The sequence below is a fragment of the Bolinopsis microptera genome, chromosome 5 (genome assembly GCF_026151205.1).
Source record: "Bolinopsis microptera isolate Bmic1 chromosome 5, MBARI_Bmic_1.0, whole genome shotgun sequence".
NCBI lineage: Eukaryota > Metazoa > Ctenophora > Tentaculata > Lobata > Bolinopsidae > Bolinopsis > Bolinopsis microptera.
In genome coordinates, this window is record NC_087076.1 from 16,310,259 (window position 1) to 16,322,595 (window position 12,337).

A 12,337-nucleotide genomic window follows, 5' to 3' on the forward strand; every position below is an offset into this window, starting at 1 on the left:
AAGGATCAAGCGCGGAATTTTCACATCGAGGTAAATCCTCGCATACCCACTTTTGATCAGATAAACCACATCGGCGGGTTCACCTTTCTTTGTGAGAAAGTTGTCATTAATAAAGTGTTCCTCTAACATCTCGTGGAGTAAGACCGACTTTTGGGGTATGGTGAGACACTTAGCTATGTGATGTGCTTCAAGGAGCGACTTCTTGTCCCGAATCAGGTTCAAATAGTGAAAGTTAACAATAGTTGATTGAAGATCGGAGGGTATGACCAATAATAAACAAGGTGTATCACTTACAAAAGTGAATTGGTCTGTTTGGTTATTGTTGTCATTCTTATGTGGCATATCAGGCCCCCCGAAGTAAGCCCCTTCAGAGTAATGAACAGTAGCTTTTCCATACAATGCTGCTTTGCTCATGATTGGTATGTTTGCCATAAAGTTTTCTCCTCTAGCTATCGATTCCTTCTTTTTCTCCGCTATGCTCGTTCTCTTTTCCTCTTCTTTCAGCGTATTTCTTCGTTCAAGACAATCTGTAACCATTTGAATAACGATTGTTCGACGAGCTGCAGCTGTAAAACTTGAATTTTGTGAACCTTTTTTTTCTTTTGATTTCGATTCGTCATTTTTAGCCTCTTTATTTTCTTGTCCCTCTTCTTCATTTTCTTGTACCGTTTCTAATTGGGTTTCGGATGGAGTAATTATCGTCTGCGTCTTGTGACAAAGTGAAACTTTTCCTCTAAACAAAACGCACAGATTGGTTCGAGCTACATTAATAGGCACGTCTTCTGAACAGCGAAAGAGCTCGCTAGTTTGTAAGAGTTTAATCGCTTCGTCGTCAGCAAGATAGTAAAACATATCACATTTCCGTTTTAGACTTGGTATGTTGAGATTTATATTGGACTCACTCCTTTCCTGAGGTGGCAACTCGAGCAAATCTATCAGAGACAAAGCCATGGTGACAGAAAGTCGGAGGAAAAGTGACCGTATACCTTACAAACTGTTATCTGAACACCACTGCCAGAATATTTAAAAGCTGTGTTGCTGTGGAAACTGCACGCTTTCTGTTTTGTTGCACGTGCAATAGATTGTTTAATTTTGGTCCGAATACCCGGCTTAAGTCGAATTCAATTTGTCACGTTTATAAATTTTACTTCGCAACACACCTTCTATATCTTTGGTAGTTTCAAAATGAGAACGAGATCTGTGTTCCAGAATAAAATCTGAGCCGCATATATTAAAATAAGTCTAATTCAGATCATTTATTTCACGTTAAGGACAATGCAATTTGTACTCCTGGGATATTTTGCTTAATTTAGTAATAACGTGTTTTCGTTCGCTATGAAGTGTGCTTTCAAATCCTGTTTTTCAATAAGAAGGTATTGCATCTGAGTAGATGAGGTAAACCCGATAAATTGACCTTATCAGATATGACGAATTGGTTTAAATAGGAGAAGGCGTGTCCAACGGACTATGCTGTAGAACGCGGACCACAATAGGTCGCATAGTGCGAGCGAGTGCAGGTGGCAGTCTCTCATCACATGTCTAAGTCACGTGTCCCGCTCCATAATGATAGCGGAGCATGTCATTATTTGATCATATTATTTGAGTGCAGTACAAATCTAGGGTTTGTCTTTCGATTTGCTTGTCGAGTACTGCTGTTCTCACTTTTCAGCTAAAGTACGTTCCATTAGCTTTAGGTCAGTGCATGTTCTGTTGGGAGAAAATAGACGCACCAATAATTATCTAGCAGCCCTTCCCAATTCTTTTCCCTTGTCAGCCGCTCCCTCGACACGACAGCTTATACAAATTGTTCTCAAAAGATTTTCCCAGTGGTGGCAATGCTTTTGGACAGTGCTCAGCTATTTAATTTGTCCTTCGCCATCCTATTTTTTAAAGTATTCGTTTAAGCCGAGTTGTGAACAAAACCTTAAAAGCTAAGGAACTGCCAATGTATTCATTTGGCTTTGAAGATACTACACTTAATTTTTTGACGCCACGCTGACCATTGTCCTGTCTCTTATCAATTAAGCGTCTATCATTTGATGTATTTTGTGGGGCAGTTCTCGATAAGTCACGTGTGATCACACACTCAAATTCCAACAAACCGATACTTTTGATGGCTGACCAATAATTCTTTATCTTTTCTAGTTTTCATTAAATTTCCCTGGACGCCTGCCTGATATCAGTTCAGTTGTCGATTACAAAAATTGTTTAGTTGCATTACCAACGATTTTCCGTGGCTAGAAAATCTTTGAAGTCACACCTTATTTCCTAAATTTAGGTTTTCTTCTTTCATCGGTGTTTTAAATTTCCATTTAAACTGCTGATACCATTCGGTACAACTCCTTAGCATATTCCCTGAAGTTGCCCAGATTGAATTATTTTTGAACCAGACACGGTTCCCAGACGTTGGTTCAGTGGATACATACCTAACCTGCGGCTTCATGTTCTCTTTCAATTGTTAACGTCGGTAGTCGACTTGGTAATGATATCATCTCTCATTCCCCATCTTTCGTGTCATCAATTAATCCTTCTCTCAAATAGAAATATTTAAATTTGATTTAAGATTTTAAAGTTGTTCGGTCTTTAATTACATTTAAATAGACTATAATGCCACTCGAAGGACACCTGGTCCAGCACTTAATTAAGTACCTGAACCAGATTTAGTATTGAATTATCGCAATACGAGATCGGGAGCGCGAGTACTTGCTACCATGATGTCAACGGTTCAATCTTGGTTTACCCCTGTCAATTTCCTCAATTAGATACATCGAGAACATGGTCAGTTACCGCCCGACGAGGGGGGCTTCAGTGTAGTGCATTAATTATAGACATTATTAAATTTGATTATAGGTCTAACGCGAGAGTGAAAACTGTTTTGAAATGTAGATAGTCGGGTGGCGTGTCGTTGCATCCTATATTGGTTTTCTTAGTTCCACTCTTGTACTCAACACACTTAACTCCCGTATCATATTTTCTATTGAAACTCCCTCTAGATGTTGTGGCACAGGTGCCCAGAGAGCACTTGTTGGAAACTCAAGGTGAAGTGTTCGCACGATAATCTAGTTAACTGTTCCCAGTCCAGTGGTTCCGCCTAATTAGCCGCCTCCCTACTTGACCATTTTTGTCACTTGCTTTGCTCTGATAATTATCTCACCATCTCTCCATCCTTCGTTCTAAATGTTTTTATTTGTCAGTACTGACGACTACAAATACCCCATGTTTTAATGTTTCAGTACTTTCCGTCCAACTTATTACTGCGTAGGTGTTACCAGTACTACATTTTGTGCTGCCTGCTGTTTCACCTTGCTCTGTAGTCTGTTTGCTAAAGGAATTTTGCCAATTTACCAAGGAACTCGTGCCTCTCAACGTATATTAATATAAAGCAGCCGTGAAGCCGAGTTAGTTGATTGAAGCCCCACATACCATCCGAAATACCGTTCATTACGCAATGGAGACTGGTTTATTTCACGAATTGTCAAGATGTTTTCAGCTGCAGCCATTCTCTCTTACTTTAATAATGTGTTATTTATGTTCCGTCCATCAAACTACACGGACTCGGTCCTAACGTTACAAATTCTTTGTCATGGCATTGTTGTTAAATCAAATTAAAGGCCTTTTAAACGACATTGAAAATTACACGACTTCCTTTAATTTAGTTTTATTTTAGTTTGGCGACAATTTGTTAGGGTTATTGAGGAGAATCCTAATGAGGTGCCAGGTCTGAGGTGGTCTAGGTAGCCTGTAGCTAACATGAACTCCCGGGCGTGGAACAAAGGCAGAACTTGGGAGACAGACAGCGGACTGTGTGCATACAAATACAATGGGAATTATCACAGACCATGGGCTCTAGACCCGGCAATAACGCTGATCACCAAGCTTAGCGACCCCTACTTAAATTTAATTAAGAAGTGAGGGTCCGCGGTTAAAGAGCGTAAATAGCCTGGGATCTGGTGCCCATTGTACGGTGGAGCCCAGTGGGGGACTTCCAACTCTAAGGGTGCTATCCGGCAGTCAGTTCGGCACTCATCCTATCCTTCAACATAATTTAATCTTAATTCATGGGGTCCCTTTTTCATGCATTTCAACAGCTTTTTATAAGGATTGCTGGAGTTTTTAGTACAGTTTAGCCACGTCAATCGAACAATAATTACGAAGTTAGCATTCTTCTGTGCATCTTCGAAGTGTTGCCTTTACTTACGATTTGTCTCTTTCTATATTCTCTTTCAAATTTGGTCTTCTCATTCAGGATGAAGGTTTTTGCTGTTTTCCTGTTGGTTTTACTGCTGGTTGAATCCAGAAAGGTAATCACGAAATTTCGCCTCAGATCGACGTTTTAATTTAGGCATTTAATTCACAAATCTTATAAACTTCAAATTAAATGACAAAATCAACTCTAGGAATCAGTTTACAGAGATGTATGATTTCAGTGTTTATATTCTATTTTTGGCTTGTCTAGGTCATCTCACGATATTCACCAACATTTGTGTTTCAGACGAGGAACAGATCAAAGCTGGGGAGAACTCTGCCAAACTACAAGAAGTTTAACCATGATGTTGAGTTACTGCAGGTTAGTTGGTGAACGGCCTTTGAATGCTACCAACCTTAAGCGAAGCATTCTATTTCTGACACTTTTTGCACCTAGCAATACGGTCTAGGATTTTGGGCCTTACGGCTCACTGTCTGCAGCATTTGGCCGTCTGTCATCAAGAATTCGCAGATTACCCGAGGGACTCGATATTTTTTGAATTTCAGTGCAGCTTCGATCTCAAATTCCTGTCTAGTGTGTGTTGTTGAAAGCTATACGATAGCCGTCATGATTTAATGTTATTCATTCAAAAACTAGAATTTGATCTGATACTTGACTCGAGTGGTTATCTCCTTTGTTAGTCAAAGCACGTGCATGCCCGGCCCTATTTAAAACACTGATTTAAACTGCGGTCCAGGAGCTTTATTTTGATAGAGTTGAGAAGCTACAATCCGACAAGTGCTTGCTATTATTTGAGAGGAGTGGGAGATATACGACGCCATCTCAGTTGGTTGACAATAACAGATCCATGAGAACCGTGTCACGTGGCTCAGATAAGATTTGTTCGCATTTATGAGAAAATAGACCGCGTCCTATTGTCCAGGGATATCGTAAAAACCGCGCGACTGTTTTACAATGGAGCGGAGATCTTTTTCGAGCGGTGATGAAATTAATGTGGGGAGAAATTAGAATTCGAAGAAGTTTGAACCGATGAAGTAAAGGATAATTACGTATGGGGCTTATTTTAATTTTGAAAAAATGAGAAAATAATTTTTTTTTTTCAAAGATGAAAAATACAGCTCAGTAAAGTATTCTTTTTAGAGGCAGAAACGACGTTTGTTTTGGAATTGCAAAGTTAAGAGAAACGTTGTTGATATAGATTGTACATATTACGATGCGGAGGTCAGTTCAAACACGAAAAACTTAATCACTAACTACTTGTATGTATGTTGCTTTTCATGTAAACCCTCTGATTACAAGCTGATTTCATGCACACTTCGGCTCTTAGCTATAACCATGAGAGAGAGAAAATGTTTGATTTTCTTTGCACTGACCTCTAGCTTCATGATTTTGTTTCTAAAACGAATATATTCTCTTAATTCTGTTGCTGAATATATAATATGTGTCATGAAAACTTTGCTGTTCAGTTTGTAATTTTATATACATTTGTTTCTAATCGCCCCAAAAGATCACCGAAATTTCTGCGCTACGCCAATGATAACCAGTCATCTGTGCAGGGAGACAGACAGAATATCCCGGGCCAGTCCATTAATCCGGTCAAGTCGTGGGAGACATTTGTCAGTCAGAATGAGGACTCGGACGGTGGAAGTAGTTTCCAGCAAGACCACAACAATGGTGGGATGTCCACCAAGAGCACTGGAAGTGAGGTAAACTATGCTAGAATCTTCTTAAAATAATGGACAACAATGACATTGAAATCCAATAGAATGTTTAGACCGCGAAAATTTTTAACCGGGTAAGAGCCACCCAGACCCTCAATCTGGAGCCAGTTTGTTATCTAAATTGGTTTTACTTTTACTTGAAGAACATGAGCACTTTCCGATCTACCATGCACTGTTTCCTAGAAACATTTACCTCGTTTTTTCCACTATCAATGTAAATGCATTTCGTTGTTTTTTATCTTTAGACAGATCGGAGTTAATTTTCGTGAGCTTGATAATGAGCCTGATTTTAATTTGATGGTTCGTTTCAGAGGTTCAACACAGTTGAAGTAATCCCGGGACCGCGTGGACCGCAGGGACCCCCTGGAATGTTGCTATTGGAGGAATTCGCTGAAACACTTGAACTTATCAAAGGTAACAGCGCAGCATCAAAATCAATCGTGGCAAATTTGCACCGCTTTTTCTCTAGAATTTTGACGTTTGAATTGCCATGCAATTCATAAATCATTATATTTTCACACTCATTCAATTTGTGTGTGTGTTTTTAGAGGTGGACGGGGACATTAAAAGATCGAGAAAGGGAAGGTACAAAGCTGGGGGTCCTGTATTGAATATCGTCTTCAGCAACGGAATCCGAGCTGGCGATCTGGACGGAACTCTGAACAATGTAATTTCGATTTGATTACTTCATTTTATTCATGACGTCATTTTCCGTAACCAGTCATTTGTTCAACCCAGAACGTCTGAAAGTTTGCGACCTGAAATCGAAATCTTGTTAGTCTGATAACTAGGTGTTGTAACAGGTCTTATCTTATTGCATTTGATGAATTGAAGACAGACACTTGCCACCTATATTAGTATTCTGTTATAATGATGTAAACAGTCTCTACTCCAGTCAGATGAAAGTGATAAAGGAGGCTTCTTTGGCAGCCTGAAGACCGACATCTACCTGCAACGACTCTCAAGACTTCAGATCAGTAACTTCGTCAGACCACGGGTACATTGCTTCTTAGTTTTTATCTGAAACATATGTGGCGATGATCTATAATCGTTGAGTTTTGATCTAATTCAGTGATGTCAGATTCAAAGATCTAACAAAATAGTTAGTGTTACTTTGACTAACTTTCCCCCTGCATTTCAGGCCTCCTCAACCTCCTTCAACTTCAACTCCCGGGTAGATTTCGACCACCGTTCTGGTACCCTCAACGCCCGCCACACCTCAATCTACATTATTTCTGCCACCATAAACCTCCATCGGATGCCCGATGACGTGACCGAGATGCCAGACTTTGAGGACAACATTACCGGGAGGATCTGTATGGATGATAACTGCTTAATTTGGTAGGTACTAGCTGGACCAGGTGGTGGTAGGGGGTTCTCCTGGTTTTATTCACGTGAACTCCACTCTTATCACATTTCTTTGACTCATGAACTGTTGGACCGCTCCAATGAAATGGCGTCGAGTATCTAAGTAAATGTGGATGCTGTCAGTGAGGTAATGATCGTTATCGGTTACAATTCTTGACGATAAGTAGTTACAAAATATAGTATGACGTTGTTTGTTTGCAGGGCACTGGAGACCAGGACTCCTGTACTACATACCAAATATTCTACTCTTAAACTGGATGGAATTGTCCGTGTGGAGGTAAGATTGTGGGATATTTATTATTTATTTTATTTATTCTCTGAGTAAATGATATTTTAGGATGTGATTTGAATTGAGGATATGATTTTTACTAATTCTATAGTTTTTCGTTGTGAAGGTCTGTTCGACAAAGAAATGTATAAATGTCGCCATGGAATTTGGAATTTATTGCTGAGATGCACCATTAAATCTTTTAAATGTAGTTCAAACCGTTAAATATTTCCAGGCTGGCAACAAAGTGTTCCTGTTTGTAGAAAACAACTCTGGTCTGAACTTCAAAGTGCTGCGAAGTTCCACGTTTTCAGCCTACGCTGTCGGAAGTGGAGGTTGACTCTGAAAAATCCCGTCTTTTCCTTAGTCTTAGATCAGAACCGTGAAAACTGCTTGCAAAACTGGAGCCAACATTAGCTCCCTTGCCCATGTGCTTGTGTAAACGTTGACCGAATTGTAGAAAGAAAATGTCTCGAACAATTCTCAATTCTACTCCGGAGAACAAAAAGTGTGAAAGAATAATTGGACACAAAAAGACTTGATCATTATTTGTAACACCCACTGGAGTAATTTTGTTAACTCTGGCAAAAATGAGTTTTATCATTTTTTCTATCTGTGTGCCATTTTTGTTCTTATGATTACATACTCAGTCGTAAATCATAATTAAGTTTTGAACTTGAATTATGAAGGTATGAACATTCATTTTTAAGAGTCAGATTCAGCTTGCTTTTGCATTTTTGTCTGTGACAGCATAGTATTACTATTAGTTTATCTGTTTGTACTTGTATTTTAATTTATTTGTTACCTATTAGTAAAAAACTAAAATTGAAAGATGGTTAGTTTTAATCCTGTCTTGAATCCAAATACCTCTTGACTAGCAGCATTCCATTTACATTTTTATCATACCTGAGCACCCTTCAAAGAAAGTGGGGAAAAATTTCGGCAGAACATTCAACATTGTATGATACCCTTACCCTGCCAGTGCCATGCCCCATGCGGCATTTACAAACGTTTTAACACATCTATTTTAATATTTTAGGTATTCAGGTTAATTTCACGCTCAACTATTTCATATTTATTAGCTTGAACGTCTACAACCTACTAAAGGGTGCTCATGCAAAGCTTCGCCTTCACTATCAATAGGTGCACTATTTCCCTCCCATACAGTTACATGATTTCAATGTTTTCGTTAATCGTGAATGTCAAATTACCCCTAAAGCGTGAACAGACAGGAACGTTTAACTTGGAATGGAACAATTTATGGCTAAAAGTTCTCCCGTTAATTTATATTATGTATGTTAGAATTTATTATTATATAACCCTTGTTGAACAGTACAGTGGTACTGTCACATAGTAAACTATATACTCCGATCGAGTATACGCTGCGCTCTCAGTCTAAGTCTAACCAGGGCAGAAGAAACTGGAAATGTTCCCCCAATGCGTACTGAGATAATGATATTTACTGTTATTCTTGTCCAAACTTGACGGCACAGTCTGGGTCACGGACTATGCTGTACGTGTGTGGGGTAGATAATCTTGCTGTGATACAGCTCTATTACATACTACAAATTTGGGACGTAACAAAATCCAAAACTCGTTTCAGTTTGTAGTATAAAGTTTTCTGACTTAAGCTTTTAAGGAAGGGGTAGTTCGTATTATATATATAAGGTTGAACTTGAAGCTTGGGTTGCGTGGCTGATTAGATTTTGCCTACTCTGATCTGTGAGACTGAGTGTGTCCGAGCGTGCTAAATCACTTAACACTCGAACTTCGAGGTGTTTCTAAAAGGCCCCCGACGCCGGACACGACACTCGACAGTTGGAACCAACTTGCAACTTAAATCGATGTATTTCCTTGAATTTTAACATATATGCTTCCTAGTTAGGGATTGGGTTAGGGTCGGGGTCAGAGTATACTTATAGGGGTTTGATTAGTCGCTCCCTCATCTAGAGAACACGTTTAGCATTTAGGTAAGTCACGTGATAGTCCAGTGTACCGTGGACGCGCACCATGACAGCTAAGGGGCCATATTTGATATTGTAATTAACATTAAAACGTCCGCCGAAATCGCCCAGAGTTCTTTTATGGCGCAAGTTATATCTCCACCGAAAGCACACTCCCCAAATTGATGCATTGCTGTAACTTCTTTCAAACTTCATGAATGGAGATAAAATCTTTTACAATGTTGAATGTATTCAGAATTAATCATTAATATGTGATATGCAATTATACTAGGGGGTGCACGATAAAAATAAACTTGCTCGGATTTTTAAAATTTTTGTACCATTGTTTTCTAGTTCACATAGCCATGTGCCTACGCGTACTGCGTGACGCGCTTGTTTCACGGTCGCGCGCTACTGCAAGCGAGAGGGCTCTGGTTAGAGCAAGTTTTCTAGAGACTGTGAAAAGTTTCGCAATACCAAATTTGTTATACCTTTTCGGAAAGATCAGTGAGTTTCGCCTAGGTGCCATATTTGATGGTGCGCGGCTTTTGGAGCAAAAGTAGCTGTAAAAGTCGCGAAATTCGTTGATTTTTGTCGTATTATTCTGTCATATCTTCGGTTCCTTGATTGAGATCATTCTGAAAATTGGCGAAGACCTTCCAATAGGGCTATTTTCACAACTGTCCGAAAAATACGCTGCTTTTACATTTTAGCTGTAAAATAATGTTTGATGGTTGGATATGCTTAAAATTTTTCGAACACTTTCCTTGTAACAGTGGAATTCCCACCTACGAGTTAAAACTGAAAGGTGGCGCGCCTGATGATAAGGTATGATAATGTCTTGATTCACGATGTCAATCCTTCGCATCTCGCCGATCTGTGGTTGCGAGAAGCATTATTGGATGCGCGCGCGCGACCCAGTAGTGCATCGCGCTACAAGATAATGTCAGCCTTGCGGCGTGGCTGACATTACACATTATGCATTAGCTTTCATTACGTTTGAATTATCGCATATATACTCTGCATACACCGCGCCACCTTTCAGTTTTCACTCGATCGTAGGTGGGAACTTAACTGTAAGTCTATGAGTAAGCTTGCCAATTTTTGTTAAAATTGGATCAAGGGAAGGTTACTCAATACGCATTTGTTTCAAGAATTTTGTGCTGGCCGGAATTAGCGCTAAAAAACCATCCAACAGTCGGCACGCGCGGCTCACTGTCGATGGCGCACTACCTAATACAACGATTCCCCCGTTCAATTTTGGTCGAATAACGCCAATTTAGTGCAAAATCAAGCAAGTCTAGTTGTAAACAAATTTCATACTATCACTATCAAATTGGATGTGCTATCGCATTTCGGTGGAGATATAACAGCTGCGCCTAGTACTTTTATTTAGCATTGTCAATTGTAATATAGTCATATTGCATATATACATTAATAATAAACACTACAAGTATTGCAAATTTGGTGTTGATACTGAGCTTGAGCGCAAATTTGAGAACTTCGTCGTTCCGGGCCGCGTTGCAAGTGCAATACTGCATGCAATATCATGTGTGCTTCGTTTTGACAAGATTGTAGCATTAACAATTGAGCATGCAGACAGCAAAGCTAAACGGACTGTGAACTAAAAAAGGTTAGCATCGTAAATTTGACAGGTGGGACCAAATTTAATTTAATTTGACCTTATTAGGCTTTTTCTGTTCATTGCAATTGAAGCTGCGGCAGAATAATTGTAAGTTTATAAACTAACAAAACGCGCGCCGAGTTGGACTCACATGCAATATGCATGACGGTTTGAAACAAGTATTTATATTACCCGTTAACTTCACATAGCCATGAGTCTACGCGTATACTGCGTGACGTACTTGTTTCACAAGTAAAATAGTTAAATAATCCTATGTCGCCTTTGGCGGTTGCGTGCTGCTGCAAGCAAAACACAGGAGGAGCAAAGTGCAAAGAAACTGTCACTAACTGCTACAAACTGCCACTAACTGCTACAAACTGCCACTAACTGCCACAAACTGCCACTAACTGTTACAAACTGCCACTAACTGGTACAAACTGCCACTAACTGCCACTAACTGCCACTAACTGCTACAATCGCGCCCACGCACTGCGCGCGCAGTTTGCAGCAGTTAGTGGCAGTTTGTAGCAGTTAGTGGCAGTTTGTAGCAGTTAGTAGCAGTTTGTGGCAGTTAGTGGCAGTTTTCTGCAGTTGCGCCGAGCCTTTTAGCAATTTGTCTTTGGCGCCTTACATGCCACATGACTTATTGACATTGTATAATTGGTCTAAAAACAATTTTGTATTATTAGAAAATATATGAATTTGGGACAAAATAATTTACTATCGAAGGAAACAAATATAAACTTTTTGACAAGAAAAGCGATTATCAACTAGTACTACAGTTACACAAACACTGCATGGCAATACGATTAAATTAAATCCGGGTATCGCTATTAGTATTGTGCTATTGTGCCAAAATTACAATATTATATGGTCAATCGTAATCATTTGCAATTTGGAAGACCCCTCTGCTGATATGTAAACGACTCCTTATACTAACTTGATTGTAGCAAACCGCGTGATGTTTATTGATCATCAGTTCGATAGGACGATAGTTATGAGAAAAGCTACAAAACTACAATTTCCATTACCAAAGTTTTAGAACTAAACGCTTGATTGAGGGTTCAGAACTTTATTTGAATAACAGGGCCTCCCACGGATTGAACAGTTTTGTGCGGAGAAAGAAGTGAAGAGAGTACGAAGCCAAAGAGTTCTCCGACAATTATTCCCGCCAGCCTCGCCGCAGCAACGCCAACAGCAAGCAGG

The 12,337-nt window shown here is 39.6% G+C and overlaps 1 protein-coding gene across 2 annotated transcripts in view; it reads left to right on the top strand.

Annotated features, from left to right (window-relative positions):
- The window catches only part of LOC134816130 (erythroferrone-like), a 75,930-nt gene extending 67,535 nt beyond the window's left edge, over positions 1-8,395 (top strand). The window contains exons 2-11 of one of the 2 annotated variants that reach the window (XM_063824892.1): positions 4,245-4,301; positions 4,493-4,567; positions 5,348-5,428; positions 5,764-5,913; positions 6,240-6,342; positions 6,477-6,595; positions 6,824-6,925; positions 7,070-7,269; positions 7,498-7,573; positions 7,800-8,395. In XM_063824892.1, coding sequence (XP_063680962.1) covers positions 4,248-4,301; positions 4,493-4,567; positions 5,348-5,428; positions 5,764-5,913; positions 6,240-6,342; positions 6,477-6,595; positions 6,824-6,925; positions 7,070-7,269; positions 7,498-7,573; positions 7,800-7,904 — 1,065 coding nt within the window. In that variant the 5' untranslated portion in view covers positions 4,245-4,247 and the 3' untranslated portion in view covers positions 7,905-8,395. The remainder of the gene's footprint in view (positions 1-4,244; positions 4,302-4,492; positions 4,568-5,347; positions 5,429-5,763; positions 5,914-6,239; positions 6,343-6,476; positions 6,596-6,823; positions 6,926-7,069; positions 7,270-7,497; positions 7,574-7,799) is intronic. The other variant, XM_063824893.1, reaches the window with a different exon arrangement.
- Positions 8,396-12,337: the final 3,942 nt, after the last annotated feature.